Source organism: Lissotriton vulgaris, chromosome 9 (genome assembly GCF_964263255.1).
Source record: "Lissotriton vulgaris chromosome 9, aLisVul1.2, whole genome shotgun sequence".
Classification (NCBI taxonomy): domain Eukaryota; kingdom Metazoa; phylum Chordata; class Amphibia; order Caudata; family Salamandridae; genus Lissotriton; species Lissotriton vulgaris.
In genome coordinates this window covers 152,229,925-152,250,534 of record NC_141697.1, presented here as the reverse complement: position 1 = coordinate 152,250,534, position 20,610 = coordinate 152,229,925, and the positions used below count along the sequence as shown (strand labels likewise).

Below are 20,610 nucleotides of genomic sequence, written 5' to 3'. Positions count from 1 at the left end.
GTGGTACTATTAAAAAAAAGAAACTGACAATAAATAAGCGCCGTTTGAGGCAAAACTATACATGGTCTAATAAATAAATCACATTTCCATATCTCTTATATTACACTTGCAACCTAACTAGAATTCCCAAGAGCAGCATAGGTTGATGGGCCGACTTCACGCCACAATCTCTGTACAGCAGGGGGTGCACCAGGACCTCCCTCTGGGCCCCCACTACATCCAGCAGGGTTCGCTGCACCACACTGCCCCTCTGGAGTCCTCGTCCTTTCAGCAGGGTGTACTCTGTCTCACCCTCTCAAGGGGTGCCGTTCCACGCTGCGCCACAGCCTCCACGCCCGCAACCTGGGTGCACAAGTCAAAGTTTCCCAGTGTAGAGTGGGCGCCGAGAAACAGATGAGCCTTCACCCTCCCCTCTCCATCTTCCTCCCTCCTAAATTAGCCTGAGCGGGAGGGGCTGTCAGGGTTGCGCAGTCTGCACTTCAATGGAACGGGCTGAGCTTTGAATGTGCCAGCTCTTGTGTACATTGCACCAATGATTTTGTTCCTGAAATAGACAGTGAAATCCCTGTGTCCATTGTCCGTGCCCAGGGTGCACCCGTCCGAAAACAATCCTACAGTGCCATCTACTGGCAAATTAAAAGCAGGTAAAAAATTAAAACCAGGTACACTAAAACTATCATTAGATGTTTATTAAAAATAGTATACATTTGAAGTGTACTTTAAATAAATGTTTTTAAAAATCATGTTTAAAGGTTGGAGTTGTTGTTAAGGCCACTCGTTCTTTAATGAAGTAGTTCTTAAGGAGGTCATGGTTCAGTCCAAGGTTGTTGTATATGAGTCGTTGTTAAGGTCACTCGTTGTTTAGAAATCGTTGTTCAGGCCGTTTCCCGCAAAACAGACATCGGAGGGCATTTGTCTTCCAAGTCTCCTGGTCAACCGAGCGACACACACTCTGTACCCTCTGCTTGCAGGTACCTCTCATCTAGAATCCACCTTCGGATTCCAACCGACACTTACTCCTTCACCAGCAACACTATCCTGAAGTCCTCCATTGGGTTCGACTGCGGTTTCAGACACCACTTCACACATATGCACCTGGCTTTCCTGGGGTAGGTAACGTGGGTACTAGAGTATCCACGGGTGGGGTGGCTCGCCAACCTTCTGCCTTCCAAGGGGTTTCTTCAGGGTCCACTAGGAAGGGTCCTTAATCTTTAAAAATTCAACTGCGACTTACACGTAGAGTTGAACGGAGCACGCAGTCGTGTTTCCACACTGCACTTGCTCTCAATGGGGTCCCCATCTACTCAACTTGGGTGGTTCCTTGGGTCCCCAGCCCTTCTACGTCCTCTCGACTTTGTCTTGACCCGAGTTTTGGTTCTTATACCACTTCCTTAGTATATGGTATGCCCCCCCTGGGGTCTACTGTTTATTACGTGCTATTTACTGTGTTTCTTTGCTAAAGTATTGTGTGCATTGTGTTTATCTCTGTGTAGGAGATATCTAAACATGTTAGAGAGTATATTATAATAAATACATATTTTTATAAATACCTTGTGTGGTTCATATTACTTCATCTATACTATAAGATTGCATTCTAGTAAAACAAGCTGCTTTACACTCCTTCTGGACTAAGCCTGAAAGCTGCTCTTCACAGCTACCACTTAGAGAGCTTTCTAAGGTTGTCTAGGACCTCTTAAATCACCATACATAAGGGTTGTCAGGACTGGTGCTAAGTGTCCACTGAACATAATATACCAGGCCAGCTTCTCACAGAAAGTATAATTAATTTCTAATGTATACTTAAGTATTAACACTTTTATGAATTAAGTGCTGGTGCCAAACACTGGAAACCACTAGCCCAAATTGAGCACTGATGACAACTAATCCAATAGTACAGTGTTGTAAGGATGTCTAAACTGCTTACCAGCAGGAGTAATGAGGGGACAACATCAGTGACGGAATAACAATAAATGGGCAACTGTTGGACTATTCAGTGTATGATTAAGCGTTGCCTCTATGGTGCAGAGCTAAACAGTGAAACTATGCAACAGGAAATTACCTTAAATCAATGTCATGAAAGAATCAGATTCGACACGCTCCATGTTGTACAAAAGCAATGTATGTTAGAAACTGTCTCAATTGTGTTACAATAGCACCCAAGTTCTCCAAACTCTAACAGTTTGCTTGGAAAGTAAATAAAACAGATCGGTAATTTCTTTGCCCCCAATAGTAGCGTTTACCATTAAGGAGGAAAGAAACGTGTATTAATGCAAGCCCAATTATAGTTTACAGGGTAAAGGTTCTTCATCCAAATGTTTTCTGAAAAAATCTTGGATTTTCTTCCAAGCCCCCTCCTGTGCGCGAGAATGGGCTCCCGGTTCTCCTCTCCACACGACCGGCATGCCCACGAGCAAATGCATTGAGGCAGCACACATTGGAAAATATGGAGGTTCAATGTAATGCCCCGCCCCGGGGTAGACAACAACCTCTGGCCTTTTCTTTCCATGTGCCTCTACAATGTCAGCAGCTGCATTAGCCATGAACTCACTCTTCCAATTCTGGTCATCCTCTCCGACAATGAAAAGGAATTTCCCTTCAGCCTTCTCGACTGGAATCAAACTTTTGCGGTTCTCTGGTGCCAAAGGGTGGTCCAAGCAATTTATGATGTTTGCAATACCAGGCTGTGGTAAAGTGATGCGCTTTCTATCTGTGCCGATTGGGGCTAGAATTAGATCTTTGTAATGTAGCGCAGCGCCAACAATGGTGATAGCACCATTAATGGTGGCAGTTCCAGTTATTCCTTTCAGGAGAGATGCCATGCTGAGGACAAGGTCACCACCTTTGGAGTGTCCGAGAAGCCCGATTCCTGGGCCCTTGACCTGGAAATAAACACAAAAAGTTGAGACAACATTCGGAAAAATAAATAATATCAAAGCAAAAATAAAGATTGGGTGAGCAGAGGTTCAAAGACACTGCTGGTGCCAGAAGTATCCTGTAGGAAAAAGGGGCCATATAATTTATACATACTAGTTTTCCCGCCACATAATTTCTAACATATGCGGCAGTTAGCAGGACAATAAATGTTTTGTGGCAGACGGGTCAGGCTGTGTCGCTGAAGCATTACAATTTTTTTCTCACCTTTGGGAACAGCTGTTGGTTTCGTTTCCTGGCCCTATAAATCGGCTCTACATTCGACCCAGACAGACTTAATGCAGCTTCAACGGGATAAGAAACTGCGATAAACCGTGACTTACACAATAAGGAATGGGCCAGAATGCTGGAGCGTGTCCATACTTCATCACGCAATACTAGATTCTGTTACACCCAGCTCAACTTTCTCCATTCGCCATATCTCACCCCACTCCGGCTCAACATGATACACAGCACTGCTGACAAAGAGTGCCCCAGATGCAACAAAATAGATAAGGTGTGGCGGCTTTTACTCGTTTTTTCGAGTGAAACGCGAGTAAAGGAGGCTTAAATCTCCAACGCGCGGTAGCCGAGCTGTGTTCGTTTCTATTTAATTGCCCGCAACTTAGAAACTTTGACCGGAGCGTATCACAATGTAGGGTCTGAAAGGAAGCTACTGCTTGTTCACTTAGAGTATTAGAAAACAACGGTCCATAGACTATTACTTATAAATGCCACAATTAGTCGGTGCTTAGTTATTAAGTAAACATTCAAGAGTATAAGAATCTACTTTGAGTAGTTCTTATACTCTTGAATACTGTATGATACCCAGGTCCAGTACCTTTTGGGTTACCCCATTATATTAATGGCGTGTTCAATTAGAGCTGAACAGTTAATTGCATGAGAAATGTTCATCACGTTTGACATTTATACCAATGTGAAACCATAAACTCTTATGTCAAAGCATTGAAATATGCTGCTATGTGCATTGTTGAAAACGGGTATTGTTAATATGTATGTGTATGATCATTTGTGGTTTTCTTTGAGAAAGTGTGAATATTATATTGCATATATCTTTTTTATTAGAAACTGGGACTGATTAGCCTTTTATTTTTCTAGACCCCTGAAGAAGGGTCCTTTTGAGCGATCTGAAATTCATTGGGTGGTTTATTTCATGGATTGAAATTCAAAAAATCTGATATCATTGAAGAAACTGATAAACTTTGAAATAAAAGAAGGATTGAAACTTTGATCATATGGTCTTTGATTAACATTTGAAACACATGGCAATGAGTTGGGATAAGGAACCAGAGTAGTTCCCTCAAAAAGTGTGCACATTCTTCGGATAAGGGTCTTCCTTGACCGAATCAATTTGAGTTTATGATTTTCGGGCACTTTGACCAAGTGCAACAAATGGAACAGTACACAACGAACTTTGACCAGAGATTATCGTTTTTGAAACAAGTGTGCACAGAGAATCAAACATTATTAAAAATGATTACAAAATAGATATTCACATGAGGTCAGCAGACTTAGAGCACACACTAGACTGGGAAGATGGAAGTATGTCTTTTAGGACTATCTCCCGCATTGAAAACAATAGGCATGGGAGCTAGTTTCTTGAGCTTGGCTCTGGTTTTGGTCAGATGGGCCCTTGCCATGCACTAGAGGTCACTGGAGGACCTCCTCACTGTAGGAGTAACAGGAAGGTCAAGCAAGGGACGCTAGTGGAGAAACCTACACAAAGAGAGGAGGAAAGTAGAGGTCTGTGACACCGCCTGATCGTGGCGGACTGGACCATTATGGTAGCTTTTTTGAGGGTAGAGGATGAAGAACTGTAGCGCTCCCTGCTCACAAACCAGTGCTGAGACAGACCCGGCGGAGGGGGAGGTGGTGGAGAGGCACTGCTGCCCAACCCCCATGTGCCACACGGATGCGCACCAACACAAGTATGATGGGGAAAAAATGGGGAACGTCGCTTACAACGCGGTGTTTACACCGCACGACCTTTTCCCCGCAGCTGTTACAATGCAAGTCGTTACTACGACTTGCGCTGGATGGCGCTGTGGGATAAGGAATGTTTTAATTTTATAGTCCAACACCTTCCCTACTGTTACGGGGACTGGTGTTGGAATATAAAATTAAAAAATTCCGAAATCCGCGCCCTCCAACGCAAGTCGTTGTAACGACTTGCGTTGTAAAACCTGCGATGTCAAGTACCGCGATCTAAAAGATCGCGTTGTACTGACATACATCCGGAAAAAATAGGTGACCCTGGACAAATTCCTACAGTTACGTTATAGTTATCTGCTCAAATGACTGTGAAAGGACCCACCTTATGTGAATGGTTCTGCTGCTTATGGTTACACCTACCTATTTTTCATAACTTTTAGACTCTTGGCACCACGATTTATCTTTTAGCTTCTCATGGAGCGAACAAACCTAATTGATTGACTAATAGATATCGTACTCTTTTGTTTGTCATGATGTGCTTATACTGTACCATCTACAACCACCAATAAATAACGTTTTTTTAAAAAAATTATAAATACTAAGCACGTTGAGCAGTAATTTTTTGAGTGCCATTTAGAGAACTCTTAGTTTAGTATTATGTAATCTGGATTTTGTAGCCACAAACAAGTTCTTAAATGTATTTATATAACTATTAATTAACAAGCATTGGCATAGCCAATAGGTCTTGCCTTTGGATCTTATAAGTGAGTAGCTATGCAGCATATTATCCAGGGTAAACTGCCTATAGATGGGGTCCTCACAAGGGTCTTAGAATGATAAGAATAAGATAACCTTTGGTCCTCACTAAAATGGAAAAATGAAACCTGATTTTGTCCTGGAATCAAATAAAAAGCGGGACAAAGTTCGCATACCTCCAGCATTGAGGAAAAAACAAGTTTACATACAGATAAAAGGGTCCCTACATCAGGAAATGAGAATTAACTATGTTAAACATCAAACCATAGAAAAGGAAGCCATAAAGGCCCAGTATCGGTTTACCTGACTAAGCGGAATCCAAGTCGCAAAAACTTCTTGATAGACTATCGATGCAGCTCGGCTAATGCTCGAGGTGTCTTCAACAGAACAAGATAGAACAAGTCTACAATCATATACTTGCAGGAAAGCAGTCTACATGAGTTATGCAAGTCATATTTAACTTACTTCTGGGTATTTCTGGCCAAACGAGGGCAAATGAAGGAAACTAAGAAAGGCGTAAAGGAATGTAGCCAAATACTCTAAGCCCAATCTGGGACTATCCAAATGATCTGTGGATGGTCCCTCCTGACTGAATCATTGAGGACAAGGTAATTGTGCTACCCAGCTGTTTTTGCACAATTCCTTTTTTGCTATAATGATAGATGTGTCATTAAGAAATAGGTGCACTCTCTCATTGAAAGCCTAGCAGTTCTACTTAAGTGTAAGAATCGCTCTAAAATGTGCTAGTACTCACGCCCATTAAAACATGAGAACCATTTAATTTGGTGTTGGTTCTAAATTGTGACCTTACATTCATGCTGATCTATGCAGTGAAACATATAAGCAAACATGGTCCTTATGTAACATTTGTGACATCAAAGGAGATGTGTAGGTTTCATCTATTGACCAAAATGGGTGACCAAGATTAAAGGAATCTTGGGGTACGATTGTTACTCGTATGAAGAATTTTCTACCTGACAGACACTGTACCACCAATACCTTTCTTATTCCCTCAGCAATGAAATTGCAGCCTGTTAAAACGTTTGAGACTGCCTAGAGATGTGTTGCTTTTTAAAATGTTTAATACTTGTTTTTATTAATTTTCATCAAATATTTTTTTTACGTGAGAGCTAGGTTTGTCCACAACACGGGTCAATCAATGCAAGGCTTGTTTTATGATAAAAAGTTGGCACTACAGGGACTGTGTTGTGCTCTCACTTCTAATCCCTAAAAACTCTTACCTAGCATTAGCAGGTTCATATTTCAACCGTTACTTTCAGTCACCAGACGGACCCTTTATTCCATCCTCCACGGTGTCAAGGCACACAGGAGAGAAACAGAAAAGGGTCCTGAGAAAACAAACCTTGAAGGCAATACCACGCCACCCTAAGAATCAACACAGAAAACAGACATTGAGTAGGTTTTAAAGAAAATGAACAGTACCTCCTATCGAGTTTTGCATAGTTTATTTTGCTTTTAAATGTGCCGTGTGGACAAGCAACAACTGAAAATTAAATAAGTAAATTAAACTGACCTTGTATAACATAATACGATGCCCTCACGAAGATTTTGCAATACATTAAAAAAACATGCGAGTGGGCAGCAGCAGCACTGGGGTAGACGGTCTGAAAAAGAATGTACTCTTATGGAGTGGTACACTACAAACTAAATAAGATTAAAGTAAAAGAAAGGGTGCATCCTCCCAAAGCAGCCGCAATGGTGGCATAAAATAAAGTGCGGCGTATCTGAAGAATGTACCACGATCAGTGGGAAGTGCTTGGTCACAATTTCAACCCCAAAAAACAAACTAAATAAACATTGCGTGTAGCGTGCGCTACGCTGAAGCATAAAAAAAACACAAGCACTTGAGGGAAGTGCTCATTACATTGAAGTGTGGCAGCAGTGAATCGGGTGCCACACTCAGTGGGAAGTGCTTGTCCTGAACGTAAAAAACCCCAGCACAAGTGCCCGCCGTGCGCGGCACGAGAGGGCCTGCGCGATTCCCTTGCGGGAGCTGGCAGCATGTCGCCACCATATGGCGCAGTGCGCTCCCGCAAGGGAATCACTACACGTGCACGCGTTGCCATTGCAAGCAATGCAACGCGTCACGTTTTTGCCCCCAAAGCTGTGCCAATGGCATTAAGTCTCTCCTATGCAGTGCATGCGCGCTGCATAGGCGAGACCTAAAAAGGGATATGTAATTTGAAAATGAAAAACTACTACTCCCAAATCTTTGCCAAATTTGACATCATTACTTTAAATCTCACAAACAGACATGATTATCCCACATCTTTATGAAATTATTATTATTTGTTGAAATGCATTAAGTTTGGGAAAGTCCCAGATGCTAGATATTCACAAAGTCAGTTCACATACAAGATCATGAGTAGCCAACCCCACTATGCAGATCTATGTCCCTCATATTAATATGAACAAGCCAAACTTACTACTACTGGACATAATGTCCAATCCCCCTCATAATAACTATTCTCAACAAATGGAAAAACATAGGTAACAAACTGGATTCTTATTTAGTGAAAGTCAAACCACCATAAATATTTGCTGGGTATGACTCCTCTAATGTACTTTACACCTATCTTTTCCTTCTCATGGTCCAAATCTTTTAGCATTTATGTCACCAAGATCCTACACAATTTAGGACCTGACACAGGAAAAAGCTATAATGCTTATTTTCTTCATACTCTATATCTCGGGCTTCTCTCTCTTCTTAACCTCTTCAATGCTCCGTCATGAAAAGGAGCTCTCACTCAGTCACCAGGCCACCAAGGGAGGCCCTTATATACCAAAACGGTAATAACAAAATCAGCGAACAATAACACACAGAGGCGGGCAATGACAAGGGTCCCCTGTGCAGTCCTCAACAAACATAACATCGAATAACCTCAGAATATGCATCAGGAATATCAATGGCTTGACTGACAAATTGGATGATCAAGAAACACTGAAATACTTAAGGTCATTTGACCTGATATTATTACGAGAAACCTGGGAAGAAACTGAGATAGCCCTGGAAGGATACATGACGCAAATTGTCCCAGCTACCAGGACTTCAACCTTTGGCCACAGCTCAGGTGGATTGATGATCCTTGCCTCAATCCTTACAATAGGATCAATGAAGGAAATAAAGACTAAAACCATAGCCCCCAACTTTATACAGGCGACTGCCATTATAATTAACACCAGAAAGTCGGGCTATCCTCTCGTTATAATCAACTCCTATATACACCCGAAACACAGACGGAAAGGTGAAAGAGAGCTGGTCAAGGAAACAGCAAGAATCTTGGATGAGGGGGAAGCTGAGAACTTAATCCTGGCAGGAGACTTTAATCTCTTTCTTTTTGGAACCGCAACGGACGACGAATTAGTACATGAACTTAATAGAGCCTGGGGAATTCCAACTCAAGCACAAGCACTCCCAACGAAACAAACTAAGTGCTTAAAACAATTGTTAAAAGAATTAGAGCAATTAAACTTAAGGGCACTGAATGGCCGGTTTAAAGAAGACACCCACCCCAGCATCAACCTACCACTCCGCAACAAGCTCCTCCCACCTAGACTATGCATTTGCAACTCTCCCTCTATTCGACATTATCAAATCATTTAAACTGGGTGTTAGTGATCAAAGCGACCATCTGCCACAAGAAATCGTTTTAAGGACAACCAGAGAGAGTCCCACGGAAGTCAGGGCAAGAGCTGGGTCTGAATATACATCAGACCTCAAACGTATAAGATACAAACAAGATAAGATCGAAGAACTGTCTACAAACGCGAAGGAGCTAATTCATCAGGGCAATTTGGCTGCAAACCCAATAGAGGCCTGGGAGGGGTATACGAAGACCCTCGGGTTTAAATACGCAACAAAACCAAGATCATCTAAAGGCAAAATTTTGAAGTCTACTCCGAGAAAGACAAGCATACTGGAGATAAAAAGACAAACGGAATATAAAGCAAATTTTGACCCAACTCCGCACACAGCCTAAAAAAGAGCCTTTGCAATACGCCCTACGCGGTTTAAAAGCAAGCCTAAAAAAGGCAATCTGGGAAACGAAAAGACAGACAAACGACGAACTCTGGGCAAAAATAAAGCACGACTCAAAACTAAAAAACAGTGCCAAATTTTGGCACATAATTCATAGCTGGTAGCGGCCAGGGCACCACGGAATAAAGTCATACATTTCAGAGGCAGCTTGGGCTGATTACCTGCATAATCATTTTAACCAAAACGATGAGGGCAACCCCACAGACCTGACAAGACAAGAAACAGAGAACAACAAGAAGGACAACGTAACAGGAAAGGTAGGAAAAGGGTCCAGAAACCCAGCGAAAAGCACAATGGGAAAACACGATCAAAAGTAGACTGATGGGGCAAAGAACAGCAAAATAACAAGCAGTAAAGAAAATAAAATCAACTTAACAGCGGATCGGATAAAAACTCAAATAAAGAAAGGAAAAACGGAAGGAGCTCCAGGCCCAAATGGGATACCACCGATAATATTTAAATACGACACTGAATTCTGGAGCAACACATTAGTACCACTCTTTATGGGCATACAAGAATTGGAAACCTGCCCGGAATCCTGGAAAGGATCGATCATAAGTCCAATTTATAAGCAGGGAGACAGGAGTAATCCTTGCAACTACCGGCTGATCGCCCTATTAGACAAGTATTACGCTGGCATTCTATTCGACGAATTGACATCTTGGGCAGCGTCAAAGCATATAATCCCGGCAAACCAAACAGGATTCTGTAGAGGACAAGGGACCACCACCAATGTCATTGCACTAACTCTGCTGACAGACACGGCCAAAGTGTTTTTATGTTTTATAGATTACAGCTCAGCCTTCGACCATGTGGACCGGGGCAAACTATGGCGAAAGCTTGATAAATGGGGGATACCACAACCCCTCTTGAATTAGCTGATCTTACTTCACACCAACACCTGGGTCAAGATTAAGCTCTCTAGGCGAATCAACACCTTTAAAGGCCTGAAACAAGGGTGAGTCCTAGCCCCTACTTTGTTTAATCTTTTCCTAGCAGACCTACCAGGTGAATTGGACAGCATTAAATCGCACGCCCCACGGTTGGGAGACATCACGCTGTCCAATCTCCTCTATGCCAATGACCTGGTCCTAATAAGTCGTACTCCAACCGGCCTCCAGCACCTTCTAAATACTACCAGCTCATTCTCACAGCGTAACGGACTAATCATCAACTTAAAGAAAACAAGAACTATGGCTGTGAATTATAAGAAGGCCAGGAAAAATAGCTGGTACTTGGAGGGTCACAAACCGGACCATGTAACGTGCTACAAGTACCTGGGGGTCTTAGTAGACAGCAGAGGCTTGTTTAAACCACAATTAGAGACGTTACATCGAAAAGGCATCATGAGTTATCTTGCGATGAATCCCCTGAATAAAATACTGCCAGACTGTACGCTTGACCCGCTTCTACAAGTACTGAGAGCTCGCCTTCACCCGACGCTGACATATGGGAGCGAATCAACTCTTGGAAAAGACGCACCGACCATTGACAAAGTGATCAGTAAAACCTACAGATCCATCTTTCAGCTACCCAGCTATGTATCTCCTGCCCAAATCCGCCTGGAGTTCGGGGTTCAAAAAAAGACATTGGAAAGAAGGGGCAGCTTCGTAAAATGATGGCTTAAGATTAGAAGCGCAGAGCAAGGTACCTTAAATGACCACCTTTGGATTGAGTTGCAGCGACGAGAACGATCACATGCAAGAGAGTATCTGATGGAATCACTAGAAAGACTCGAACATACTGACCTCTGGGACACCCCAGTAGATCATAAAAGCTTCAAAAAGTTAGTAACGAAAGTAACAAAAATAATATCGCTATTAGAAGATAAGGAAACTCTAGCAAAAAGGGCACATGGATGGACAGTCCTAAACGACTACAAAACATTAAAGTCTCAAGCGTACCTGGACCACGGATTCGAACAAAAGACCAAAGAAAAATTTCTAAAGCTGCGGCTCGGCATACTACCAATTCTTTCTCATCAGGCTCCATGGAAAAGGAACCAGGAAGATCAAACTTGCCGTCAGGACCTGAAGATCTAACCCACATAATATGTATCTGCCTAAGTTTAATGGACAAAAGGAGATCCTTATTACGTGCAATATGGAACCAGAAGGGCACTAGATCCTGCAGACAGGCAGTCAAATTATGTTTAAATCCGCAGGAGACCCAATTAAACTGCTGATTTACAAAATTCCTTGACACAGTTACAGAGAGAATCAAGGAAACACAAAATGAGGAAACTGAGCAACAGATAGTCAGTGCCTCCGAGCATAATTTTGGGTCTGCAGCTCAAACGAACAATAATAAAAAGTAAATTGTTAACATGAACTTCACATAATTTTAACTCCTGACAATTAATTTTTATTTTTGACATATATCTCTTTTAAAGCTGTATATTTTAATTTGTGAGTTTTAATTAACTGTGCAATAAAATTGACTAATTACTAATTACTAATGCTTCGTCATGAGTCACGGTGGGCGTGTGCTGATGACGGGCGGAACCTTCATGACCACGCCCGCAATTGGAATGTTCAGCACTGCGGCAGAATTAGCGCCGCAGCGATGAGGTTAATTTTTCCTCCTCAAGTATTCAATCCATTTATGCTAGACAAGGTCTCATCAGAATCTCTCTGTAGCATAACCTCTATAATCTCATATGGACGTTGGACTACATAACCTCCAGCTGGATCGCTGAGCTAATCCCAGATGATTTCATAAAAACGTAATTACATGTTGCAAATGAAATCCTTTCCGTGTCATAATTATCCTGATTTGTATGTAGGTCCATGCTTCGCAATCAGAATTATTGTCACATTCTCTTTCATATCCTTCCTGCTTATATTACCTTTTTTGAAAACAATAAAACTTTTCAAACTATAAAAAGCTCTATCAGGAGCTCACATCTCAAGTAACACTGACCTTCAAATGTTGCATGTTAGACCTGGCCTCGTGGCGTGGTACCCCCCAACCCTCAGCGCCCAACAGTTGCCCCTGTACAGCAGAAACCCCCGGTCGTCCCATCTTCTGTCCGCTCCGCTCCCTCCATGACCCTACCGATAGGACGACCATCCCCGTATCCCGCCATCTATCTTCCCGGTACCGGACGCCCCCAACCCGCATCAACCCCGAAGGCCTCCGGTAGCCATCCCCCTTCCCTAAGATCCCTGACTCCATAGCCCTCTGCATGACCTCGGCCCCAGCGAAACACAGGCACCAGACACGCCATGCCCGGCTGGGGGGGTAGAGGGCTCTCTCTGAGTGAGATAGGGTGGAGTAGTTTCGATCACACCTCTGGCCTCCCCCTGAAGACTGGTTTGATCGCCCCTCCGGCCTCCCCGAGAGCTGGCCCCACTCCCTGCTGGGTGTCTGGAAACCCCCGGACCCATCTTCAAAGGATCAAAGGGCCGGATCGCATGAAACCCCGACACTCAGCCCCCGGGCATCAGATAACCGCCTGCGAGGGCTCAGACTTCAAAGGGAAACAGGACTATGACCAGGGCCGCACTGGAACTAGCGGGCAGTTGAATCCTGGAAGAAGAGAGCCCTGCTGACCTGGTCGCGGCTCAACCATCTCACGAAAAGATCGCTACCCGAACTTTGGAACCTTTGTGAGCCCTGCTGACTTGGTCGCGGCTCCCTCGAACTTTAACAACCTCGGCGTGAGCCCTGCTGACTTGGTCGTGGCTCCCTTAAAACCTCACAACGCTGCAACAACCTCTGCTTGAGCCCTGCTGATGTGGTCGCGGCGGATGTACGTTATTACCACGCACACTTTTACAACGCGTTCCATTACAACGCGGTTGTAACAACGCAAGTCGTTACAACGACTTGCGTTGGGGGGGCGCAAATTAAAAAATTTTTATTTACTATTCCAACACCAGTCCCCGTCGATAGTAGGGAAGGTGTTGGGATAGTAAATTAAATGATTTACTATCCTTGAGCGCCCCCCAGCGCAATTCGTTGTAACAACTTTTGTTGTTATGACTGCGTCGTAATGGTACGGCGTTGTAACGCTTGCGTTGTAAACGTCGCATACCGGTCGCGGCTCCCCAAGAACTGAAGGACACTCCGTTCACTCGTGCCCGAGCCCTGCTGACCTGGTCGCGGCTTGAAGAGTACTCTGGTCCGGCTGGACCGACAACACTACCGAAACAACGTAACTCGAGGAGGGTGAGTGGAGCAACCAGTGCGACCGATGCCTACAACAGCCCGTATCCCCCGGCTCGAGGATTGAGAGCCGTGCGCCGGATACGCGTCGTACTGACCCCAGTACTGTGACTGTCCCGCTTCCCACACCCCTGCAACCAAGAACTTACGAACCCTTGACCTAAATGTAGATACTTGACTATTTGACCTGAAAGTACCTCATAACTACTGCTTGATAAAGAACCTTTTATTCAGTAATCTCTGTGTGGTGTCCATTTATAGAGCGGTGGAATCTCAGCGTGTACAATCCTAAATATGAAGCCCTCTCCTGTAGGGCCTCACGTCTGTGCTCGGCAGCATTTCTCGGAGAGGCGGGTCACGGGGTGGTCAGGAGAACAACCTCTGTCCCCACTGGGATCGCCCCTTCTAACATTGGTGGCAAGCAACGGGATCAGAGCCGACATTTAGAGATCGTACAGTGAGCGGCTGACACACTACCTAACGAAGAACCACCATGAGTCACACTGGAACCAACGCAAATCCAACATTCCAAGAGGACCGGTTGGAGGAATACACTCATAGAGACCTAAAACAGTTCTGTAAAGACTTTAAAATCGCTACCACTGGTTTGAGCACCAAAGAGGATTTCCATACAGCCCTGAAAGCCTCGGTGGAGTCCGGGTCCCCCCTCCCCAAACAGAAGGGAACGGCGTGGAGGAGGGACAACAGAACAAACCCAGCGTCCTACAGAGGGGAAGAACCGACCCCCCAGCACGAAGTAGCACCTTGGAGAGGGGCCTGTTGCCTGAGGAGCTGACGGACCGAGAGAGAAGCAGAATCCACGAGCTAGAACTAGCTAAAATGAAAATAGAAAGAGAGCTCAAATTAGCCAAAAAAAAGTTGCCCGTAGAACAATTGCGCTTACAAGGAGAGTTGGAAGAGAAGAAACTACAGAGGGAACATGAAGGAAAAAAACTTCAATTGGAGCATGAACACAGCCTGAATTAGATCGAACGCAAGGCGAGGAGTGAGGAAACTGGGCCCCCAGGGAAACAAGGGACCCCTCCCCCGGTGGAGGCTAAAGTCCACATCCCCAAAGATGTGGTGAAAGAGTACTATAAAAATGACGACATTCAGCAATGGTTTAAAGCCTATGAAGTAGCTATGACCTCCCACCGAGTCCCACAGAAGGATTGGGGGGCCGGATTGTGGGGGCGGTTCCTGAGCGAGGGGAGTGACACCCTGCTGGACCTACCCCCCCCCCACAGTAATGAACTTGTACAGCCACATGAAGGAGGCCCTGCTAGCTAGATATGGGCTCACCCCCGAGATGTACAGGCAGCGATGCCGAGACTGCAAAAAGATCCCTGGCATCACATGGGTGGAGTATGTTACCCTTTACAGCCGGGCCTTAGAAGGGTGGATCAAGGGCAGTAAGGTCACCACGTTTGAGGAATTGTTTGACTTAATAGCCTGGGAGCACCTGTCCACAAATTGTTTTGTAGAACTGCACCAGCATCTCCTTGACAGCAAGCTGACAGACCCTCGAAAGCTCGCCGTCGAGGCGGATCTCTGGGTGAACACCCGGGTCCCCAAGGGCCCCATGGGGGACTATGCTCGGAATGGTCAGGGACCGCCCCGCCAGAGAGGGGGAGGAGGCCACCGTAGACAACGAGAATTCCAGTCAGGACCCCAGCGTAGCCCCGAGGAACCAGCCCCAAAACTCTCCACCTCCCTCCATGTCCAGTGCAGGGTCCCCCCCGGGTAGACAGGGGCCGAGATCCAACATAGCGTGCTACAAATGCCAACAGCCAGGCCACTATGCCAGTGACCCCCAGTGTCCCATGAACAAAAGGCCCGTTGCCCTAGGAGAAGAGGTAGAGGATCAGGAAGAGTGGAAGCCTGCAGCCATGTCCCTGGTATCCCTAGGAGATAGAGAAATGATCCCTGGAGCCCCCCTGCCGGCCAACACCAAGAAATATCGGCAGTGGGTGACGGTCAATGGCCGCCGCATAGGGACCCTTCGCGACACCGGGGCGAGCGTTACGGCGGTTTGCGGTCACCTGGTCACCGAAGAACAAATGATACCACACGTCTTTTGCCCTGTTATTTCGGCCGACAATTCTGAAAGTCTCTGCAGAATGGCTCAAATTTTCTTCGAGTGGGGGAGTGTCTCCGGTACTTTACAAGTGGCCGTCCGACCCACCATGCCGGTAGACTGTTTACTGGGCAACGATCTGGAGAGCTCCCCATGGGCGCAGGTATTTATTTATTTATTTATTTATTTATTTACTGACATTTATAGAGCGCAACAATTACCCGTGGGCGTCTCGGAGCTAGACTGCAGTGATGTCCCTCCCTGAGCAGAAGAGAACATAGAGGCGAGAGTTATATTCACTGGTTGAATAGCCACGTCTTCAGTTTTTTCCGAAATTGAAGGAGTGAAGGGCTTGTTTTTATGTGGTGTGGCAGACTGTTCCAGATTTTAGGAGCCGCGACCAGGAAGCGGCGGTCACCCCAGGAGACTGTTCTGCTGCGGGGGACCACTAGTTGGTTGAGTGATGTGGATCGGAGTGTTCTGGCCGGGTTGTAGAGTATTAGATGGTCTTTGAGGAAGCGGGGTTCTTGATCCTGCAGTATTTTGTAAACTGTGCACAGAGATTTGAACTTTATCCTGTTTTGGATGATAAGCCAGTGATAGCTTTTCACGGTGTCTGAGATGGGCACAAATTTAGGTTTTTTTGAAAGCAAGCGTGCAGCCGCGTTCTGGACAGTCTGCAGCTTTTTGGTGACTCTGCTTTGTGCATTAAGAAAAAGTCCATTGCAGTAATCTAATGATGTCAAGACCAGGGAGGTGACTAAAGTCTTGGCGGCCCCAGGTAGAGCGGAAAGCTCACCTGGGGATGCTGGGCCTACCCGAATGGGTGTGCGCCACTACTCGGTCCATGACCGCCAGAATACCCACCCCGGGGGGGTAGAGCCAGAGAGCGTAGGCCGGATCTCAGACGACGGGGAAGGAGGCGGGCTCCCAGAGCCCCTCGGTCTCCCCACAGGAGGAGAAAGCGACCTCTACGCAGGCCCCCTCGGCCCTACCGTCGAACAAATCACTGAATTGGGCGACCTACCCGAGTTGGCTCAGTGGCGCCACAAAGGTGGACCTTCCCGGGAGGAGTTCTGCCAGGAGCAGGCCACCTGCCGCTCCCTCGTCGGAGCGCGACAGCAGGCCACCACCCAGGATGCTGGCGACCAGTCCGGATCCCATTGGGTCTACTGGGAGAATGGCCTCTTGTACAGTGAGCAAAAGTCTGCCGAACTAGGGTCAGCTCGGGTGCTGGTGGTACCCCTACGATTCCGATACTTCCTCCTGGGCCTGGCCCATGACGTGCCCTTGGCGGGACACCTGGGACAGGATAAAACCTATCACCGGCTGGTCACCCATTTCTATTGGCCATGAATGCGTGCCGACGTAGAGACCCACTGCAAGTCCTGCCCGACATGCCAGGCCAGCGGGAAGAGCGGAGGGAAGCGCAAGGCTCCCCTCCAACCCTTCCCCGTAGTCAGTACACCCTTAGAACGGGTGGGAATCAACATTGTGGGACCCCTGGATCCCGGGACTGCCCTGGGCCACAGATTCATCCTAGTCCTGGTGGACCATGCCACCAGGTACCCCGAGGCCATTCCCCTCCGAACGGTGATGGCCCCCGTAGTGGGGCGGGCTCTGATGGGGATACTCTCCCGGGTGGGATTCCCGCGAGAGGTCGTGAGCGACCGAGGAACGAACTTCATCTCGAAATATATGAAGTCCATGTGGCAACAATGTGGGGTGACCTACAAGTTCACCACCTCGTACCACCCCCAAGGTAACTGCCTGGTTGAGCTATTCAACCGGACCCTCAAAGGAATGATCATGGGTCTTGAAGAGCCCCTGAGGCGCAAGTGGGACATCCTCCTACCCTGCCTCCTGTTCGCCTACCGGGAAGTCCCCCGAAGTCCTTGGGGTTCAGCCCTTTCGAGCTGCTGTACGGACACCCCGTCCAGGGACCCCTCAGCCTGGTCAAGGAGGGCTGGGAGGCGGCACTCCGAGACCCTCCCCAAGATGTGTTTCGATACATCCTGACTCTCCGGAATCAGACTCGGAAATTCAGGGAACTCGCGGAGGCGAATCTGGAGGCGAGCCAGGAGGAAATGAAACGCTGGTATGACCAGAATGCCACTCTGGTCGAGTTTCAACCGGGCCAACAGGTGTGGGTGATGGCCCCGGTAGAACCCTGCGCCCTCCAGGACAAGTGGACCGGGCCTTTCAAAGTGGTAGAGCGCAAGAGCCAAGTCATCTACTTAGTAGATGTGCAGTCCCCCCGGAACCCGCTCAGGGTCCTCCATGTGAACCGCCTCAAACCTCACTTCGTGCGGTCTGAGCTGAGTTTGCTCCTAGCCACCGGCGATGGAGCAGAAGAGGACACTGAACCTCTACCCGATCTCCTGTGTGCTAAGGAGAAGGATGGCTCCGTGGAGGGGTGAGTCTCTCCTCTTCCCTCACCCCAGAACAACGAGAGGACTGTCGCTAGTTACTGGGACAATTCTCCGACCTGTTCTCCCTCGTCCCCAGTGTCACCGATTGGTGCGTCCACGACGTGGACACTGGGGACAGCCCTCGGGTACGGCAGAGAGCCTACCGCGTCCCAGACAGAGTCCGTGCCTGCATAAAGGCAGAAGTCTCGAAGATGTTAGCCCTGGGAGTGGTTGAGTCCTCTGACAGCCCGTAGACCAGCCCCGTGGTTCTGGTCCCGAAGGCGGCCGCTCCAGGCACCGCCCCCGAGCTGAGGTTCTGTGTAGTCTACCGTGGGCTCAATGCGGTCACCCGAACTGATGCACACCCTATTCCCCGCGCGGATGAGCTCATTGACCGCCTAGAATCTGCCCACTACCTCAGCACCTTCGACCTGACCTGCGGGTACTGGCAAATTGCGCTCACGGAGAGGGCAAGGGAGAGACCTGGCTTTTCCACCCCGGATGGACACTATCACTTCCGGGTGATGCCCTTTGGAATGAAAAATGCCCCTGCCACCTTCCAGAGACTGGTTAACTGCCAGGAGGCGTTCGAAGCCTTAAAGACCGTCATGTGCACCGCCCCAGTACTCCAGGCCCCGCCTACTCTCTCGATTTTGTGGTCCAAACTGACACCTCCGAACATGGCATCGGGGCAGTCCTATCCCAGCTAAACGAAAAAGGCCTAGATCAGCCAGTCGCATTCATTAGCCGGAGGTTACAACCCCAGGAGCAAAGGTGGAGCACCATCGAGCGGGAGGCCTTCGCAGTGGTTTGGGCCCTGAAGAAGCTGCGGCCATACCTGTTCGGAACTCACTTCCGGGTCCAAACCGACCATCGGCACCTCCGATGGTTAATGCAGATGAGAGGAGAGAACCCCAAGCTACTGCGGTGGTCTATTTCCTTCCAGGGGATGGATTTCACCGTAGAGCACAGCCCCGGTGCTGACCACGCCAACACTGACGGCCTGTCCAGGTTTTTCCGCCTCAGTGAAGAGAACCCCCAAGAGGATGGGTAGTTCTCTCTGCCTTTCAGCTGGGGGGGGACGCGTGTTAGACCTGGCCTCGTGGAGTGGTACCCCCCAACCCTCAGCGCCCGACAGTTGCCCCTGTACAGCAGAACCCCCTGTCGTCCCATCTTCTGTCCGCCCCCGCTCCCTCCATGACCCTATCGATAGGACGACCATCCCTGTATCCCGCCATCTATCTTCCCTGTACCGGACGCCCCCAACCCGCATCAACCCCGAAGGCCTCCGGTAGCCATCCCCCTTCCCTAAGATCCCGGACTCCATTGCCCTCTGTATGACCCCGACCCCAGCGAAACACAGGCACCAGACGCGCCATGCCCGGCTAGGGGGGTAGAGGGCTCCCTCTGAGTGAAATAGGGTGGAGTAGTTTCGATCACACCTCTGGCCTCCACCTGAAGACTGGTTTTGATCGCCCCTCCGGCCTCCCCGAGAGCTGGCCCCACTCCCTGCTGGGTGTCTGGAAACCCCCGGACCCATCTTCAAAGGATCAAAGGGCCAGATCACAGGAAACCCCGACAATCAGCCCCCGGGCACCAGATAACCGCCTGCGAGGGCTCGGACTTCAAAGGGAAACAGGACTATAACCAGGGCCGCACTGGAACTAGCGGGCAGTTGAATCCTGGAAGAAGAGAGCCCTGCTGACCTGGTCGCGGCTCAACCATTTCACGAAAAGATCGCTACCCAAACTTTGGAACCTTTGTGAGCCCTGCTGACTTGGTTGCGGCTCCCTCAAACTTTAGCAACCTCGGCGGGAGCCCAGCTGACTTGGTCGCGGCTCCCTCGAACTTTAACAACCTCGGCGTGAGCCCTGCTGACTTGGTTGCGGCTCCCTTGAAACCTCACGACGCTGCAACAACCTCTGCTTGAGCCCTGCTGACGTGATCACGGCTCCCCAAGAACTGAAGGACACTCCGTTCACTTGTGCCCGAGCCCTGCTGACCTGGTCGCGGCTCGAAGAGTACTCTGGTCCAGCTGAAAAGACGACGCTACCGAAACAACGTAACTCGAGGAGGGTGAGTGGAGCAACCAGTGCGACCGACGCCTACAACAGCCCATATCCCCCGGCTCGAGGATTGAGAGCCGTGCGCCGGATACGCGTCGTACTGGCCCCAGTACTGTGACTGTCCCGCTTCCCACATCCCTGCAACCAAGAACTTACGAACCCTCGACCTAAATGTAGATACTTGACTATTTGACCTGAAAGTACCTC

The 20,610-nt window shown here is 47.8% G+C and overlaps 1 protein-coding gene across 1 annotated transcript in view; it reads right to left on the bottom strand.

The window, feature by feature from the left end:
- Positions 1-431: 431 nt before the first annotated feature.
- The window catches only part of LOC147689764 (acyl-coenzyme A thioesterase 1-like), a 114,439-nt gene continuing 94,260 nt past the window's right edge, over positions 432-20,610 (bottom strand). Inside the window, exon 4 of the mRNA XM_086939436.1 lies at positions 432-2,879. Coding sequence (XP_086795562.1) covers positions 2,280-2,879 — 600 coding nt within the window. The 3' untranslated portion in view covers positions 432-2,279. The remainder of the gene's footprint in view (positions 2,880-20,610) is intronic.